General features: G+C 36.7%; 2 protein-coding genes across 4 annotated transcripts in view; one reads left to right on the forward strand and one right to left on the reverse strand.

Moving 5' to 3' along the window:
• Positions 1–1,025: 1,025 nt before the first annotated feature.
• On the reverse strand, positions 1,026–17,152 carry LOC139119496 (presenilin-associated rhomboid-like protein, mitochondrial). 2 transcript variants are annotated; one of them, XM_070683354.1, is made up of 10 exons: positions 16,935–17,144; positions 13,397–13,631; positions 12,930–13,064; positions 11,656–11,800; positions 11,174–11,323; positions 10,648–10,718; positions 10,370–10,471; positions 4,579–4,676; positions 3,005–3,135; positions 2,871–2,971 (listed from the first exon to the last, which is right to left on the reverse strand). In XM_070683354.1, the coding sequence occupies exons 1-9, from the start codon at positions 17,009–17,011 to the stop codon at positions 3,039–3,041; spliced, it is 1,110 nt and encodes a 369-aa protein (XP_070539455.1). In that variant the 5' UTR covers positions 17,012–17,144; the 3' UTR covers positions 2,871–2,971; positions 3,005–3,038. The 2 variants fall into 2 exon arrangements, with proteins under 2 accessions (XP_070539454.1, XP_070539455.1); XM_070683353.1 differs by having other exon boundaries at positions 1,026–3,135; positions 16,935–17,152.
• A 28-nt stretch (positions 17,153–17,180) lies between these two features.
• Positions 17,181–18,694, forward strand: part of LOC139119492 (conserved oligomeric Golgi complex subunit 3-like) — a 57,344-nt gene continuing 55,830 nt past the window's right edge. For both annotated transcript variants that reach the window (XM_070683343.1, XM_070683344.1), the window contains exon 1: positions 17,181–17,365. In XM_070683343.1, the coding sequence (XP_070539444.1) occupies positions 17,207–17,365 (159 nt within the window). In that variant the 5' untranslated portion in view covers positions 17,181–17,206. The remainder of the gene's footprint in view (positions 17,366–18,694) is intronic.

Here is an 18,694-nt window from a genome sequence, read left to right on the forward strand (position 1 = left end):
AGATTCTGTGTGAGCTGGTTGTTCAGCTCCTTCGACTTTATTTTCTTCCATTATAGTTTCTTTGAGTCAGTTGTAGTTGGCTGTATATGTGTATACAGTTGGCCTACCTTGTAGCCTATATGCCAGTGTCCCCTGTGCACTCGAGCCAGTGTCTTGTCCAATGGTTCACTGGTTTTCACTTCCAACGATGTTTCACTTGCGACGATTTTTCACTGTGGCGGAGTCCAGTTACTTTTGTATCCGCTAAGTGCCAACCACTCCAAGAAATAACCACCCTCAGTTGCTTTAGTTTAGGATAGGTTTATTCAAGAAGCGGTGAAAACTGGTAAATAAGAGATTAAAATACAAGGTCATTCATTGTCTACATCGAAGAGTCGAGGTAAATCGAGTTCAAAGTAAACGGAATAAAAGAACTAAATTCTATAAATATCTAAGCACTGCATTCAAAAAGGTCCTCTAAATAATTGGAAAGTCATAAAAGAAATCAACTTACATCGTTGCGCCTACAGTCCTACTTTTGGCTGGAGTGTTTGTGAGATCCACGTGGCATGTCTACTTGCTTTAGACAGTGGAGGAAAAACGTGTCTGCCTGGGTGTAATTTAATCTTTAACCTTTTAATTGTTTTACCAAGAAGTTTCTTGACCTTTGTGTCAGAGGGCCTTAAGAAAGATAGAGGGCGATCTTCTGAAAATCTAGAAAGGGTCATGAAGGGTCAATTCAACACACCACTAACCCCCAATGGAGCACTGAGGAGTAAAGTGCCTTGCTCAAGGGCACAACACCGTGCTGGGGTCTCGAACTCACCATCCTCCGACAGTGAGTCTGTTACTCTGGACCTACCGGGCCTTGAACCGGGTCTCGAACTCACCACCCTCTGACAGTGAATTCGTTACCCTAACCACTGGGCCACGGTGCCTCCTTACGAACTCGGTGTCTAGTAAACTTTTGAAAACTGCTGTATACTACTATTCTACTAATCTGTTCTTAAGTTATTTTAAACGTAATAATGTAAAGCAAAGTCATAAACTGTTCACAGAAATTTTTATTTTTGGTTCCACTACACATTGCTCAATGTCCAACATAAGTGCTTATCCGTATCTAATGATGACCATGTAATGATTTCTGACATACAGTTTACGTCTCAACTTGTTCATTACAAGATGAAATTCTATCCATCCTGACACATTACAGTTGAATGACGTCATGTACCGATATGTCCATTTTCCCTGAAAAGTTGCAGATTTGATTGTGGTGAAAGGTGTGCAGACAACTCTTTGATTCTGACACTGAGGGCGCTATATGACCAACAGTTTTGTTGAAGAAACCATTTGAATGTGGTGTCCTGAATGCATTTTTATGATGATATGGCTTTCTTATTTGATATTCTCTTTCTCTTCTTTTAAGTGAAATGATGATTTTTGTCTGACAAGTTGCATTGCAAGTTTGTTCATTTGCTAGACACATTCACAGTTTTGTAGATTGTTTTATTCACCACTTTGTTGGAATAAATTTATCTTTTCCCAAAAAAATAAGAAACTAAGTGCCAAAAATCCATATGGATGAAATTTCCAAAACACCACGCTTCATTATAGTGAGAGCATACTTCATGATTAAATGTCCCTGATTTCAAAAAGTGAAATATTTCAGTAAATCATAGACCTTTTTTATGGTCTATGACAAATCAACTGAGAAAATAGACTAAATCAACTGAGAAAATAGACTATCTATTCATTTTTTACAGCCAGCCTGAAATACATAGACTCTAAAATAAGATGTGAACACAAAATAATAGTAAAGAAAAATTAAGACAAAAATATAAATATTGTCAAATCTTGCCAAGTTTCAAGGGAAATATGTTGGGAATGGAAGTTTTAATAGTCATTATGGAGTAAAGTTAATGTTGGTGCTATGTTGTTTTTGACATTGATTGTAATACGGATAGCATATTGAATTGTCATGTCATTGTTCTGAGGAGTGATACAATTGGAGGAATTGGAAACTGAAGTACATAAGGCTAGGAAACCACTCTGTAGAACAGCTGGAGTTGTGTTGACACTGATCACAGGATCATCAAATGCTGAATTCACTTGCTTAAAGTGGCTCATTATTTTGAAAAGAGGATCTATTTCAAAATCTGGTGTAAAATCCTTAATTTTCACACCTAATTCCATTACATGATACATTCATCTGATGACCATAAACAATCTATGACAAAAGATCAGCATAAATCAGTTTCTTTTCCATAATTCATCAGGAATCTATTGCCATGATGAAAATGAAATTTAAGAAGCTTTTTGTTTTCATATTTCATGGAAATAAGAGAATGGATCAGTGAAAAAACACCCACTTCTAGGGCCAATTGGAAAGAAAAGCACAGTGAAAATAATTTGGCATAAAAATAGACCAAGATTGCTGCTGTGACAGTAACTGGCATAAAATAAGACCAAACTAGCTAGCTTGTATATCCAGATGAAAGTTTTTCCAGAAACTCTTAGCCCATGGTTGCTGCTCACATTTTACATGTGAAAGTACAAATTTTAAACACTCAAATTTTGTTACATGAGTCTTCCTTCATTTTAATTCAGTTATTCTATTTAAAAAAGTTGTCATTGAAAATCATTCATATTGGCAAGTATAAGCGACTGATGACACTTTTGATAAAAATTTCATTTTTTTACCAATTTCCCCCACACTGAGTATCACAGATTAAATAAAAAGAACTGTAGTATTTTTTAAAGACCTTTGATGTTCTGTAAGCTGACAAAATATCAACATAATCCTGGCCACAAATTCACATCTTCCTCTTCAGATCAATGCATACATGCTCCCCTGATATAATCAATAATTTAGCTTGTCAATCAATCAACCTAGTTGACAAATTTCAAAGCACTTACACACATATAACAAAAATCTGTACTCAAAATTGACATGCTTGGTGGATCAAAAATGATTTGTAAGTTTCACAGAATTGTTAAAGCAGCCAGACAGTGCAGAGAGTCCATCGTTAAAGCAGCCAGACAGTGCAGAGAGTCCATCATTAGCTTTCCTTTGGTGAGCCTCGGAGTTTATGCCAAAATCTCATCAATGGTTCTCGATTTCCCCAGATCTGTTTGTGTCCATAGTTGGCATAGTACCTTGATGGGATAGGAAGAAGGGAAAAATATTAAGTATGAACATCAGTCTGGTGAAAAATTTAATAAAAGTACAGTCTGTATTCTATCAATGAAAATGGCAGGTATGATCACCATGATTTGTCAGTGTCTGTAGGGACACTCAGCATCTGTCATTCAGTGTATGTGTGTGTTTATCTTAGCTTGTTTGACAGAGGGCGTTTGTTTGCGCATTGTTGGTTTATATTTGTGGTATGCTGTGGTGTAGCATGTATGTATGTATGTATATACATGTACATGTATGTATGTATGTATGTATGTATGTATGTATGTATGTATGTATGTACCATATGAGTGTAAGCGCCTACCGAATATTTGGCAATACAAAACTGTTGTTATTTGGGAATTATAATTCAGCAACCTAACATTCTTCTGACACATATGTTTAATTTATGCTAATTTATGTATGATTACTGAACATCATTCAGATTTTCAATGACATTCAAAAATAATTGATGTAAAATTTGATAGACTATTTTCAACATTTCATGAACTTGCATAACACAAGTACACTGATTGACAACAATACCAAGAGACAGTGGAACTCAATGATGATTTCTTAGAAAAACTGAGTATTTTTCATCACTGTTCCAAATCCATCTTATTACACAACCCCTTGATGCAGCTTGAATTCATTCTTGGAATAAAGGAAGAAATTTTTGACAAAGTCCTCGTGTATTCAGCCAATCCGTATCATTGGACATAGTATGGGCTTATATGCTGATGTACAACATTTTCAAAAACCCTCTGAAAGAATGGGAGGGGCTTATACACGTACACTGAAGTGCAACATTTTTAAATACCCTCTGACAGTAGAAGAGGGGCTTACACAGTAGCATGGGTAAGACTCAGCTGTATAGTGTATGTTAGTAAATGTTGTATATAATAATTGCTCTCTATGCATATCCATAGCAGTCCAAGGTCCATTGGATGCAGTCTGATCATATATAATTTAAAGTTGAACGCGCCTCTGGGACAGAAATTTGGGCTTTCCAGTTTATCAATTCTCTTCTGACCTACCACTTGTGGGGGCTTATTTTAATATTAAAGCTCATAATAAAAGAAAAGTTTTCACCATCTAAATTTTTCGAAAATCGAAAATTTTATTTGTTCCCATAGAGTTAACACAGGAAGGATGGCCATTTTGAATTTCAAATATCAGGAAATCTTCAGTAATATGTCTCTCTAGTATCAAATTTTGCACAGTGACCCCTGATTTTCATTCTTGCTTAAGTAAGAGAATGTTCGAAAGTTTCTTGAGAAAAGTTTGAGCAAAATTTTAAGTCTTTCATTTTCAAGGCGCATACTACCTTAAGCATAGCTTCCTACAAGTGATGAAATGAGTAGCAATGTTCAAGTGTGTTGAATTTCAACAATTTCAATACTAGATAAATCAAAGGATCTCACCATCCCAACAAAATTCCTGCCAGATGTCCAGCATGATCAAAAAAGGTCCACCTCAATAAAACACCAGCAGTTTCTATTCCCACAATTGCCATCATACCCTGAAAGAAAAGAAATACTAGTAGTTTCACAAATGGTAAAAATACCACAATGATACGGTGTCGCTCACATTTGATCAGAATTGGTACATACCAGTATGGGTACCAAAGATCAACAATAAATGTTGTTTCTATCTGTTCAGTGCAAGAAATTCTACGTTGATGTTATGACAATGATTTCTGCACAGTACAACCAGAAATATTTAAACCAGAAAAACAAGAATGACAAAAGTAAATAAGGTCTGAAACTTTAGGTACTGGAGGTCAACTTTAGATACATGCATAGCAGAAACAGCTAGTCCCTCTTAGTTTGCGCAGGTCTGTTAATATCTAACAGTTCATAAACAATGACAGGAAATGACTCAAGGTCAGTGGAGTAGCCTGTTTCAGTCATTGGCATGCCACTGCTCCTGCACACATTTGCAGGATTTCCCTTTTTCTTACCTCATTTGCACATTTTTGACACTGACATGTTCATTTGAACATCGTCACATCTCATCCCCTGCATCTACCTGTACACCAAATACTGAGATGGTAGCTTTGGCGGTATGGGAGCTTTTGCGTGTGACGGACATACATCCGCATTTAAATACCCACATACATACATATAGACATACAGACGCCACCGACTCTCACCATATAAGCTCTTTTTCGTATTTATATAGTATAACCAAATACGAGCTAAAAAATCATATTTCATACCTGCTTAATTCGCCCAATGTGACAAGAAAGTCTAGAATTGCTACAAGCTACCAAAGCCATAAATTTGAAAAGGTATTTTGGAGTTGTTGACAGTTACAACACAAGCAAAACAATTAGAACTGGGTGTGTGTAGGGAAGCGACTCTTATTTTTCAAGTTTGACTAAATTATCAACTTGGTTGAGTGGGGCTGAAAAACCTGTATCCATGGAACATAGAGGAATTGGTCCCTGGAGGAGGCAGATTCACCACTATTCTATGTAGTATGAGTGATACGGTACATTTGTGTCTGATCTAGTTTCCTGATCATTTTCTCATGCCCATGCTAATTTCAGATCATACCAAGATAACAACACCACTATAATAAGATTGGTTCTTGTGATAAGCCAATTGCATCATAAGATCATAAGCCTGAGGTCTTTTGCTACGTTCAGACAGGTAAAAATTGAAACGCTTCTGCAACACTATTTGTGATTTGTAAACACAGGGGATTAATAGTTTGAGTCCGCTTGCGTCCATACTCACAAAATTAAGCCATTGTTTTGGTGTTTAAGACGTCTTAATGCGCCCTCTCGAGTTCAAAAGGTGTGTATGACCAAGCATACGGCATGGTAATAAGATGGCTGAAATGAACGACGTCGTACTGCTTGTCTTCTGTTTTTTTACCTGCTGCATATGCGGTCCAAACCGAGTCATCGTCGCTTTAATGATCTGAATGCAGACCAACCGATTTATCCTTGCGTTTGATGCGTTCAGAACTGTAATAAAGGGAAAACGGCTCCATGTTTCACCTACACTATTTTTCGTTCTCTGTGTTCATGTTTTATTTTGTGCGTTTGGCTATTGGTGTAGATATAAGCCATGGCGAGGCGTAGCCGTAATCTAGATGTCGAATGACAGTGTGATCCTTTGACGCTACGTTTCAAAACCAGTGTGTGGTCTCTTCCTCAGTCGCTTTTTGATATTTTCTCCCCTTGGATTTTTGTTTCACTGTTTGTGGCTTAATCATTGTCAGTGTTTTGTTCGTCCAGTAAGGAGGCTAGAATATTTATATTCGAGTCAGTTGATTGTGTTTCATTTTGTTCGGTCTTTTCTGTAAGATTATGTACTTGTACATTTATGAGCTTGTCGCCAATGTTTGGATTTCTTTTGTATGCGATGATCAGTTTCATCGTGAATAAATTATTTAGCGTTTGATCTTTTTCTATTTCTTCCTAGTTCTTCAGGAGTGCTTGTTTGATGTCTTTTGTTTTGATATGTGGACTATGTGTGGTAGAAAATATCACTTTATTAGTGTTGTTGCATGTGTTTTTTTGTGATTTAAATGTGTTCTTCGTGTTGCGTAATTTGTTTCCGCATTGATGTTCGATATTTCTTGTTGTGAATATCCTCGTTGTAGCAATTTTTCATTAAATGTTTTGACTTTGTTGTTAAAGTCCTCTCGTTGTTACATGTCCTCATGTACCTTAATATTTCGCCTTTGATTAGGCCCTTGAAGGTTGATTTTGGATGACATGATTTTCTGTGTAAGAACTGGAATGTATCTGCTGGTTTTGTGTGCGTTCTAGTGTCTAGTATCATGTTTTCGTTGTTGTATCGTTGACCTTTGTAAATGCCTAGGTTAAGATATGTTATTTCGTGTGAAGAACTTTCATATGAAAATTTGAAAGAAGGATGCATCTTTTAAATTACTGTTATAAATTTGTGGAGTTGTGATCCATTCCAATGAAGAAGATTAGGAAAATATCGTCTCTGAATCTACACCATAGTGATATTTTTGTTGTGTGTTCACATATGATTTCCTGTTCTAATTCGTGAAACGTGATGTCGATTGGCAATCTCGGGTGACGGTGACGATCCCATTGGCAGTGCGCACCAACATGTTTGTTGTAGAATTCGTTGTTAAATTTGAATGTGTTGTTTTTCAGAATAACGTTTAGCATAGCTAACAGGTATTCTGTTGGCGTTTCTACTGGGATTGACAGATGGCCGATTACCAAGGATCTGAGACAGTTATTCGAAGAAAGGCATCGGTATTCTGTCTTTGCCGCTCCGTTTGTTGGGGGGACACCGCGACATTGCACTTTATATGATATCCGATATTTACGGCTACTAGACTATACAGTATCGAAGTTAGATTGGCTTAGCTAGATCTATAAAGGGCTGAAATCTCCGATAAATATCGGATATTTAGCGCGATTTGACAGAATCTAGTATTGTCTAGTATAAAAGCAAGAGTCAGTCCTTGGAAGTCGGGTTTGACCAGAACTTTTAAGGTGGTGAAATCTCTGATGTATGTATATCGGATATTTACGCGCGATTTGACAGAATCTAGTATCGCAGGGTTTTCAGTAGAAATTTGCCCAGGCGGAGAAATGTAAATTATAGGTGAAGAAGGAAGCCGAGGTTGGAGTGGGGACGTCGTATCGCGGCGGCGGCAGCATAACATTGGCAAGGTATCTTGAACAGCACTTTATCCAGTTTTGTTGAATGTCAGTGTAAAATAAGTTTGTATTTTAAAAACAAAAACTGATTGCAGCGTGTTCATTTTCAAATTGACCGGCTACTTTCGTATTTTGGCTGGCTACTTTTCAGCACTGTTTCGCTCTCTGGCCCGGAAATTTTGGTTTCGATAATAATATTTTGATTTTTTTGATGGCCTTGCAAGCCGGAGATAATATGTCAGAAGTGCCGATGTGGCTACATCATGTAGTCTAGCAATTTACGCGGTGAACTTGTTCCTATCACTGTAGTACCGCAATCGGGAACGTGTTGTACTGGGAATCGCTCTCGAGGTCAACCTTACTTGCCCGATCACAGGCCGAATTATTCGAAATTCCGACGTTCACATCGGGTAAAGCCGAAAATTGGACTAACGTACAATTACGTTATGCCCGCGAATAGCCGACCATTTCCGAATGAAGCCGACTTTTGTTTCGCTCAAACGCGGAAGAGAAAGTCGACGCTTGAGAGCTTTGTTTTCTGCGTAAGAGTAGGGCCTTGTCTGATGGGTTTGGTAGGTTTTTGATCAAATCTAAAGCGTCCAAAGTTACTGAGTCTCATTTTTCATACTTTGAAACGCCATGTTAATCAATCCATGGTCAATCACGATGTCAATATTCAAGTCGATCGACATCGCGTTTTGTGGAGGGGCCATGGTTGTGTGCATCGCGGAAGAGAAAGTCGACGCTTGAAAACTTTGATTTTCTGCGTAAGAGTATAGGACTTTGTCTGTTGGTTTTGGGAGGTTTTAGATCAAATCTAAAATTACTTGGTCTCACTTTTCGTACTTTTGAAACGCTACGTCGATCACAGTGTCAAATTTCAGGTCGACCGATGTGTACTGTGTTACAATTGACTGCCGGTGCTTTGTACACACACGGTGTTGTACAGGCTGGCGTTCGGTGTCGTTAGTTTCAGGTTTTATCAAACATGAACACTGAAATTTAGCTCTCTTTTTCAATAATATTCAACATCACCAAAAAATCCATATCAGCTCGTTGATTCGTTTTATTGTGAAATTAGTACAGTGAATTAAAATCACTGAAAATTATGTTCCTATAATTCATTGAATTGATTAAACTGTTTGATTTTACTGTATCTATACTATCGTCTAGTATCGTAGCTGGAGTCAGTCCTTGGAAGTCGGGTTTGACCAGAACTGAAAGGTGGTGAAATCTCCGATATATCGGATATTTACGCACGATTAGAATGAATCCAGTATCGTCCAGTATCGCAGCCAGAGTCAGTCCTTGGTAGTCGGGTTCCACAAGAACTGTAAGGTGGTGAAATCTCCGACATACCGTAGGCCTATATCGGATATTTACTTGCGATTTGAATGAATCTAGTATCGTCTAGTATCGAAGCTAGAGTCAGTCCTTGGAAGTCGGGTTTGGCCAGAACTGTGAGGTGGTGAAATCTCCGATATATATCGGATATTTACCTGCGATTTGAATGAATCTAGTACCGTCTAGTATCGAAGCTAGAGTCAGTCCTTGGAAGTCGGGTTTGTCCAGAACTGTAAGGTGTTGAAATCTCCGATATATATCGGATATTTACGCGCGATTTGAATGAATCTAGTATCGTCCATGGGGTTCTGTCATAGTATCGATATTAGAGTCCCCAAATCGCCGGTAAATATCGGCAATTTCATAGACGCGGCTTCCCATGGAACAACCACAGTTCATTCTAGTATCGTCTAGTATAGATATTAGTCCCGAAATCGTCGATATGTCAAACTGCGATACTAGATTGTAAATATCCGATATTTAAAAATTGTGCAAAGTCGCGCCTTCATGGCCTGTTGCTGTCGACAACTTCTTTGTATTTTAGCTTCAGTGCCTTGAGCTTGCGGTGGCACTGATCTGCTGTCCGGTTTAAACCTCTCTGCAATTTTTTTGTACACGAGGCTGTCGCGACACGTTCTCTTTAGCATTCTTTGAATGCTTTGGTCTGTCGAGACTCAGATCAGCAAACCTATTCGGTCGTCTGACCAGTTATTTCCACGAGATGTATAGAGCTGTGTTCGGCAGCCATGACCAACGTGAATATTGTATGTTGGTTGTTGTTTGTTTATGTTACAAATACCTGTCGCGTGAGGGCGTTTGAAACGCCTCTGAAGCGGCTCGGTCCGTCCACACAGCGATTTGCGGATAGAGTTAATCCCTACAACGGCTCAGGTCGGGCCGACTAAACCGTCTCAAATCTGAAACGCTTCAGAACCACTTCGGAGTGTCCACACATAACTTTCTGTGCCACTATTGGCCAGAACCGTTTCAGAGCCGTTTCAATGGCCTGTGTATGAACGGCATATTTGTCAGTCATTCACTCATGGCATGATGTAGTATGTTTATGTCAATAAACAGCTAGTTACACTGGAGGGACTCTGCAACTGGGACAAGTTGCTTGGTGAGCTAGTATCTATTGCAAACACCTGAGTAAAGTTGTAGGCAAATGCCATGTGACAATAGTCTATGCTTGCCCTTAGTAAACTTACCGTGCCAGCAGAAAATGAAAAAAATGGAAGGAAAATAATTTGTAGCTGAGAGTCTGGAAACTTTGTACACACTGTTCCTAGTACAGCCATGATTGCTGCTGACTGAAATAAAACAGAACACACAGCAAAAGTATTTCAGAAAATATTGTATAACGTTGTGATTTCACAAGGTAGCCTCATTATCCTGTTACATGGTATGGTATTACTTAATGTATAAGTCTTCTGTAAATATACTTATTAATTTTGCTAAGATTAAAAAAACACATCTTCATACTTACAGCGCCAAGAGATGGGTTGTACCTTCCTATTGCTATCTTATTAACATAACTAGCCAGAGATGCCCAAACCCCTGAAAAAGGATTCAAAATTACAAAACGAGTAGTCGATATTGTCAATTACTGGGGTTTTCTTGGATACAACTGTTATCAAATCTTCTTATATTTAGAGTAAAATAAATTTCTTTCTTGATTTTTCATAGACTGTGGAACATTTCAGCTGTTCATCCCAATTCCACAATCACCATTGATAATAATGGATTAGAGACAAACCATGTTGGTGAAAGGCTTAAAGGCTGACACTCAATGAAGAGATTTTACGCTGTCAGTATTGGCAGTACAATACCATGACAACTGCTGATGACATTATCTTTCTTCTATCATGTTAAGAATTAATGGTAAAAATGCTGAACAACATGTTGAATTGACAATGTGAGATGTAGATATAAGTATCATGCTTGTCAAATTCATTCTTTGAAAGTAAACAGTCGTTGATATAATTGATGTCAGAAATATACAAACATCTTACCTGTTGATAAATACATTGCTAAAAATTGCTCCTTTCCAAACAGTTTACCAGCAGTATCAGCAAAGCTCCATAAAACATACATATTTATAAGTATATGCCATAGAGAGTAGTGGCTGAACGTTGAGAACAACATCGGCCAACATATAGCTTCTGTAAATACAAGAATAACATAAGTGTAAATATGAGAATCAGAGAAATCAATGATATTAAATATGAGGTGAATCAAAACACAACATTCACTGTGAACAATGTTACAAATGTGGAGATATCAATATTTAAATATTTGAATATGCTTTGTATGTAAATAATACTATCTTTGTACTCATTGCTGTCAATCCTAAACTCAGCTGGCAAGTCATATTACTTTGTGACATCATAACTACCTTAAAAGTATCAAGATAAAAGAATTAGACATTTTTAATTGTACCCATTTTGTGTTAGTGAGTGTGTGTATGTTTGTGTACATAAGATGGAAGACTTACTTGATGCAGGATTTGAAGTGAACCATTTCAACATGGTATTCTGGAATGCTGGTACTCGCCATGCCAAAAACACCATGACATTGGCCGCTGTGATGGCCAATGCCACTTTCCTGCCATCAGATAGCTGATTCCACCATTTATTGACCTGTCAAAGTCATCAGAGGTCAGAGGTCATTAGGTTATCTGGTGTCATTTTAGTGCAGTTTGTGAAACTGTATGACACCTGTATCATTTATAACAGAAAAGCAGAACTCTACAGGATATTTGGTCATTGAAAATTTGCATATATTTATGCACAGTAACCATAAGTGAGTCAGCCATGTTGACATATCAATGTCTGCACAAAACAGTTTTGGTAGCTCTGTTTTGCCTTTGCAAAAAGTGAAAATATTTAACTGTTGTACACTGGTGACAGAATTCCTAAACTGAAAGGTTATAAGCGGTGTTGTTATGATCATAAGTCACTACAAGAGTCTGACTGACTGCCATCGGTTTACTGAGGTTAACTATCAGTACATTGATGTAATCATAATGGGAGATATTGAAAGTATATGTGTTATCTCAATTCCTAGGTTACTTAATACTTATGTTCTGAACTATTATTAAAAACTATTATTAAAAACATTAACTATGCAGACTGTGCAGTACAAGTTCATGTTGTATAATGACATAGATAACTTCACGTCGCAATCAAAACTGTCGGGAAACAAATTGACAGTGTTTCTGTTCCTGAAAACATGACCTGCACGCTGCAACCTGACAAAGAATGTGTAATGAAACAGGAAATGAGAATGTTCAAAAGTTCTCCATTTTACATGTTGAATCACGGTCACGGTTGAATCAAACGAGAAATGAAAACATCGAAAGGTTCTCTGTTTTGAAGTAATATTTCTGACTTAGCACATCAAATAGCACTTAATTACAATTTTAAAATCTTCAATTTTTCCAAGTTCAGAAGGTTCTTCACTTTTCAATGATGTAAAAAGTGTGACAACTTCTGACACCAAACTGTATCAAGCCCTGTCCATGCAGTAGTTCATACCTTACACAATGGGCCTTTCTGGACTGGTTGTGGAAAGACTGCATATGGTTCATGACAGGATTAGGTTATAGGGCTGTAATTTTAATCCCAAATAAAATTTGAGAGAAACCATCTATTGCATCAACAACAGAATGTCTGTCCATCAGTTCAAATAAATGGACTTTATAAGCTTCTGTTGTTGATAAGCTGAGATGACCATGTAAACAATACAGATGATGCTGAAAAAACCTACTTTTTGTCTGAAACTACCAAACTTTGGTACTGTGAATAAGTCACTGCTTGAAGAGCCAAAGACACGATTGAAAAGGGAACGTCTCATCTCCTCATACTGCCAGATAGTTGCTGCACCAAATGTACAACCTGTGAACTGAGAGTTAACAAAATCTTCATGACTTTCCTTGGATACAACCTTCAAGCTGTTGACATTACTTTAAACAAAAATTTGTATCAAACAATTAATAAAGAAATTGTAAGACCAAGATTTGTGTGTTAAAGCTTTAAAAACATTTGTGTGACATCTCCCTTTATCTAATTAAGAGACTGTATATTAAGAAATGCAGAAGTGAACAGTGAAATGTTTGCATCATGGAAAAGACACTTTTTAAAAATGTTCTTTTCTTCAGAGGCATCTTTCATTATTACTATTGACATGCAAGCAAAAACAAATTCTTGCCACTGAAAAAAGTATAAAAACCTTACCCCGACTGCAAAGAAGAATGGTCGTATAAGTCTCCTGAAGGGCACCGTGACTTGTTCTGCATATTCAACTTCAATATGTTCTAAACTGTCTTTTTTGTTAAATTTCGCTTTGACTATTTCAGCTTGTTTCTTCCTGTCTGTCATTTCACCCATTCCAACTTTGTCTCTTGGTGTAAATCCCTTTCCCCTTCCTGTATCATCTCGCTTCCGCTGAAATGCCCTGAACGGTTGAAGCCTGGATATTATGATATACAATGTAGTAATGTTTGCTTTAATTAATAAATCAATGTGATAAATATTTATCCATCTACTTGTATCTCTCTCTGTGTGTGTCTCTGTGTGTGTCTCTCTGTGTGTCTCTCTCTGTCTGTCTCTGTCTGTCTGTCTGTCTGTCTCTCTCTCTCTCTCTCTCTCTCTCTCTCTATATATATATATATATATAACACAAATTACATCTTTTTAATTTTTGAAATTACACAAAGTACAAAGTAATGACATATGTTACTTAAGTTTCATGCATCCTGCAATCATCAGACAGAACTGATCATGGTGATTGCTGGATGCATGAAACTTAATTTAAGTAACAGATATCAGATATTAAATTACTTTGTACTTGACATAATTTGTGTTATTATTTATAACACCCTGCTTTTAGCATAGAGCACTATAATTTCCCAAGAGGACATGTATACTTATATATATATATATATATATATATATATATATATATATATATATATATATATATATATATATATATATATATATATATATATATATATATGTCGAAGTATACAGATGTTCTCATGGGAAATTACAGTGCTCGATGCTAAAGCAGAGCATTATAAATAATAACACAAAATTACTTCAAGTACAAAGTAATGGTATCTGTTACTTAAATTTCATACATCCTACAATCATCAGACAGATGAAGTGAAAGTAATACTAGCTCAACACTCTTATAAATGTATGATCGGGACATACCATCCTACTTATAGGTGGTGTTAAAATTTGATAGATAATATTTGTTTTGGTGGCGACATTTTGAAACCAACTCTGAGAGCTAATCTACGCTCTTAAACAAATGCTCATGGTTGGTTTCAAAATGTCCCCACCAAAACAAATATTGTCTATCAAATTTTAACGCCACCTATAAATAGAATGGTACATCCAGATCATATATATATATATATATATATATATATATATATATATATATATATATATATATATATATATACAGAATACAGTTTAATTTGACACCATCAATGTCAATGGGGTAATCAGAAACTTCTCCAAAAATATCAGGCAATCATTTACAAAAATATCAAACAATGTTGGTGATAGATTACATCCCTGCCTAACACCACAGGAAGTTGTAAAGCTTTGAGAAAGACTCGAAGGCAATTTTATTTTATATGTGACATTTTCATACATAGTCTTAATGATGTTGTAAAAATTACCAGTGACAGTAACTGTAAAAGCAGCCCTTTTCTCCAAACACTATCAAATGCCTCTCTGAAGTCAATAAAAGCTGCATATAAGAAATTTCCCGATTTTTTCTTCCTACTTGCATTACATACACAGTTTTGGTAACAGCTGTTTTCAGCAGAAACATTCAGTCTGAAGTTCTCCTGTTCTTTCTAAAACCAAACTGACATGGTGAGATGAGCTTGTTAATTTCAAGATAACTAATTAGTCGTTTATATAAGTAAATAATTTTGAAATACAACTTGATATAGCAATAGCTCTGTAATTGTTGTTGTAATTGTAATTGTTTCAAAAACTGCAGGAGGTCTTCAAAATTGCCTAAATAAGCTTGATTCATACTGTCAACAGTGGGGTCTCAGTGTAAATATCTCCAAAACTAGTACAATGATTTTCAACAAAAGTAACTGCTTGATCAAGAATAAAGCTTTCAAATTGCATGATCAAAACATAAAACAAGTCAAAGAATTCACTTATTTAGGTACAGTTTTTACTCCAAATGGCAAGTTTAAAAATAACCAATTAAATTTAAGGAAAAAAGCAGTGAAGGCTTTATTCAGTATTAGAAAATCCATTTTAGAAGAAAAAATGGTTACTCCTGCTCTCTGCATAAATTATTTGACACACTGATTGTCCCTATACTCTCATATGGATCAGAGATTTGGGCAAGTGAAATTTCAAGTGATGATAATTTTCTTGAAAAATTGTGTACTTCATATTACAGATTTGTTTTGGGAGTTAGCAAACGCACTCCTCTTGCTGCAATTAGAGGAGAGATTGGAAGGTTTCCATTACGTATCCTTTCACCATTTCAGTATTGAAATATTGGTTCAGACTTACATGCCTTTCAGAAAACCACATTCTTAAGAAAGCTTTTAATGAAAATATCAAATGTGATTCAAGTTGGATTAACTTCATTACTAGAATTACAGGTAGTTGTTATCAGAGAAATGTCTTCAAATCTTTTTCTGTAAAATCAAAGTTTCAGCTTTTCAAATGTGTACGTAAGAAATTGGAGAAAGATTACATTGACTCCTGGATGAGTCAACTTTATAATGATGAAAGAAAGACTGGTAATGGTAATAAATTACGTACTTACAGAGTGTTTAATCAAACTTTACCATGGAAAATTATTTGCATAACATTTCTGACTTCAGCCTGAGGCGTTGTCTTACAAAGTTTCGTGTTAGTGACCACAATTTAGAAATTGAGCTAGGTAGGAAAAAATCTCCTAAAATTCCCTTACATGAGAGAATTTGTCGTAGATGTAATATGAATGAGTTAGATGATGAATGGCATCTAGTTTTTTCTTGTACTAATTTTACCAAGGAAAGAAAACATTTATACAATAGTTGTGAAATTACAGATGACGGACTCACTGATGTTTACAAGAGAAAAGCTGTCATCATCAATATCATGAGTTACAATACATTACCATTAGCAGTTTTCCTGAAAATACAATTGCTTCCTCCAGTGACTCTGCCCAAGTTGGTAATTAGATACTTTGCAAAGTTGTTTACTCATGTACCGGTATGTTCATTGTTGCATTTATTGCATTCACGATGCAATTCAGTAATGTAATTATGTAATTTTTTCCACTTTGTACTAAGAGTACTGTACCTTACAACACTCTCTGATAGTGTATGTTGAGTACTAATAAAATGTTAAAATGTTAAATGTTATATATATAAGAGTGTTGAGCTAGTATTACTTTCACTTCATCTGTCTGATGATTGTAGGATGCATGAAACTTAAGTAACAAATTCACTTTGTACTTGAAGTAATTTTGTGTTATTATATATATATATATATATATATATATATATATATATATATATATATATATATATATATATATATATATATATATATATATATATATATGAATAACTTTTGTTTCAGTTAACGCATGTAAATCCTTATGCCCATAATGCCCTACCTGACTATACATTCAAACCATGTTTCCATCAAATGTAATCAAATCCATATATTGCACATGCAGTGATACTGATAGTACAACTCTATGTGCCCCAGAACAGTGTGTACCTACCGGTTACGTTTCCACGTGCCTGACGTCACATTGATATTTGACGGCTTCAGCAAGACTCTCGATAAAATTCCAGGCATCTTATAAAAATATTAAATACAAACAACTGTACTTTAAATATTAAGGTCTGAAATCGTCGCTAAAAACATGATTGACTGGAGACTGAACTGACCCGACACGGTAAACCTCTATCATCTGACACCTTTGACCTTTCAGGAGATAGGTCACACAAAGTAAGAATAACTTCCGGGTAGGCTGAAGAATTGTGGGTGTTAATGGTGGACGTAGCAAAGATGGCCAACCCGAAATTACTGCGGGAAAAACTTGGTGCATGGGAGCTCAAGGTTGACCCAAGGGCTCCATTGAGCGATAAGCAGAAAGATAGCTTTATGGACCTGACAGCAATCTCGTCCAATAGACCTTTACCGATCGAGGTGAGTGTGTGTCAAATTTTACAAGTGTTGGTGCATACGTGGAACTTTGGGATTTAAGTCGGTCCGGATTTCATAGCAAAATTAATTTCATTCTTGATATAAGCTATGTTCGTCAAATGTCATTGAATGAATCGTAAAAAGGATGCAGGCGACACATAAACCATTTGCTTCCAGGAAACAAGCACAGAAATGCCTTATTTCACGAATGAGACTAGGTTTAACATGTGCATCGACGTCAGTCGTGAAGGGCTGCACTGGAACTGAGTGTATGGCCGGGCAATAAAACATTGACTGGATCATGATCCGAGGGTTCGCGTAGATCGCTTTCAAGGCATCAGACGTCGTGTACTCGAACGAAAGCTTGACAATATGCCTCGTTTAGTCTGTTTCATGTAGCCGTTTCTCAAATTCCGATATCACAGTACGAATAATCAATTTACACAAGTTTGCATTATTTTTTTCAGAGAATATCCATGTCACTATATAGCATAACTGTAAACACTAACAAACATGCACATCCAGACTGCAGGAAATATCTATTTAGTCTCAGACAATATTATTTGATGGGCCCACCCACATACCAAATATCTGTGCCTTTGTAATCGGAAATTTGGAAGTTTGGGAGGTCTTCAGACAATATTATTTGATGGGCCCACCCACATACTAATTGTCATCAAAAATTTGGAAGTTTAGGAGGTCTTGTTGTCCCATGGTAATGCTGCAATTGTCATTTTAAAGGTCTGGTGAAATGCCCATGTTGCAAAATCACAAAAATACAGTTGATGGTCTATAAAACAGTTACATTCATTTCTTTTTTCGTTTAGCGCGCGTGATTATGAAATATGGCAAAAGAAAAATGCAATGTGGGCGTGTCCCCGAGCCTCTCCAGTCGACTTTTTTCGGCTTTCCGAAGTTTGCCCGACGTCGTATCTCATAACGGGAAGTGAAGTATTTCACACCTCCATAAGGTCCCCACGGGGGGTAACTTCTAGGGTTTCCGCTTACATGATCAGGACAGTGTCCTCCTTCACTTTGGGAAGACGTTGTTCTTTTGGTGGCTGTGACAGCGGCAAGAACATGAACGGTTCAACTGTAAACTTTTTCAAGTTCCCGTCAAGTGTGGAGTGTTTGAACCATAATGTGCTTGTCTCGGCTGGTTCGTACGATCGGCCACGGTCCCTCGGCTGAGCTGCCTCGCTACTCGCTACACAGAAGGTTGGGACCGCAATGCAAGTCAACTGCATGAACACCAACACTGAACGTTGTGACTGCCATTAAAATGCACTAGTCTACAACACGGAACGTCGTGACCGCAATGCAAATCGACAG

Source organism: Ptychodera flava, chromosome 19 (assembly GCF_041260155.1).
Source record: "Ptychodera flava strain L36383 chromosome 19, AS_Pfla_20210202, whole genome shotgun sequence".
In the NCBI taxonomy this organism is placed as follows: domain Eukaryota; kingdom Metazoa; phylum Hemichordata; class Enteropneusta; family Ptychoderidae; genus Ptychodera; species Ptychodera flava.

Coding starts and splice junctions, on each gene's coding strand:
- LOC139119496 (XM_070683353.1), bottom strand. CDS start 17,011: ATGCCTGGAATTTTATCGAGAGTCTTGCTGAAGCCGTCAAATATCAAT. Junction 13,632..16,934: donor GGCACGTGGAAACGTAACCG/GTAGGTACACAC, acceptor CATAATATCCAG/GCTTCAACCGTTCAGGGCAT. Junction 13,065..13,396: donor CATTCTTCTTTGCAGTCGGG/GTAAGGTTTTTA, acceptor GTTAACTCTCAG/TTCACAGGTTGTACATTTGG.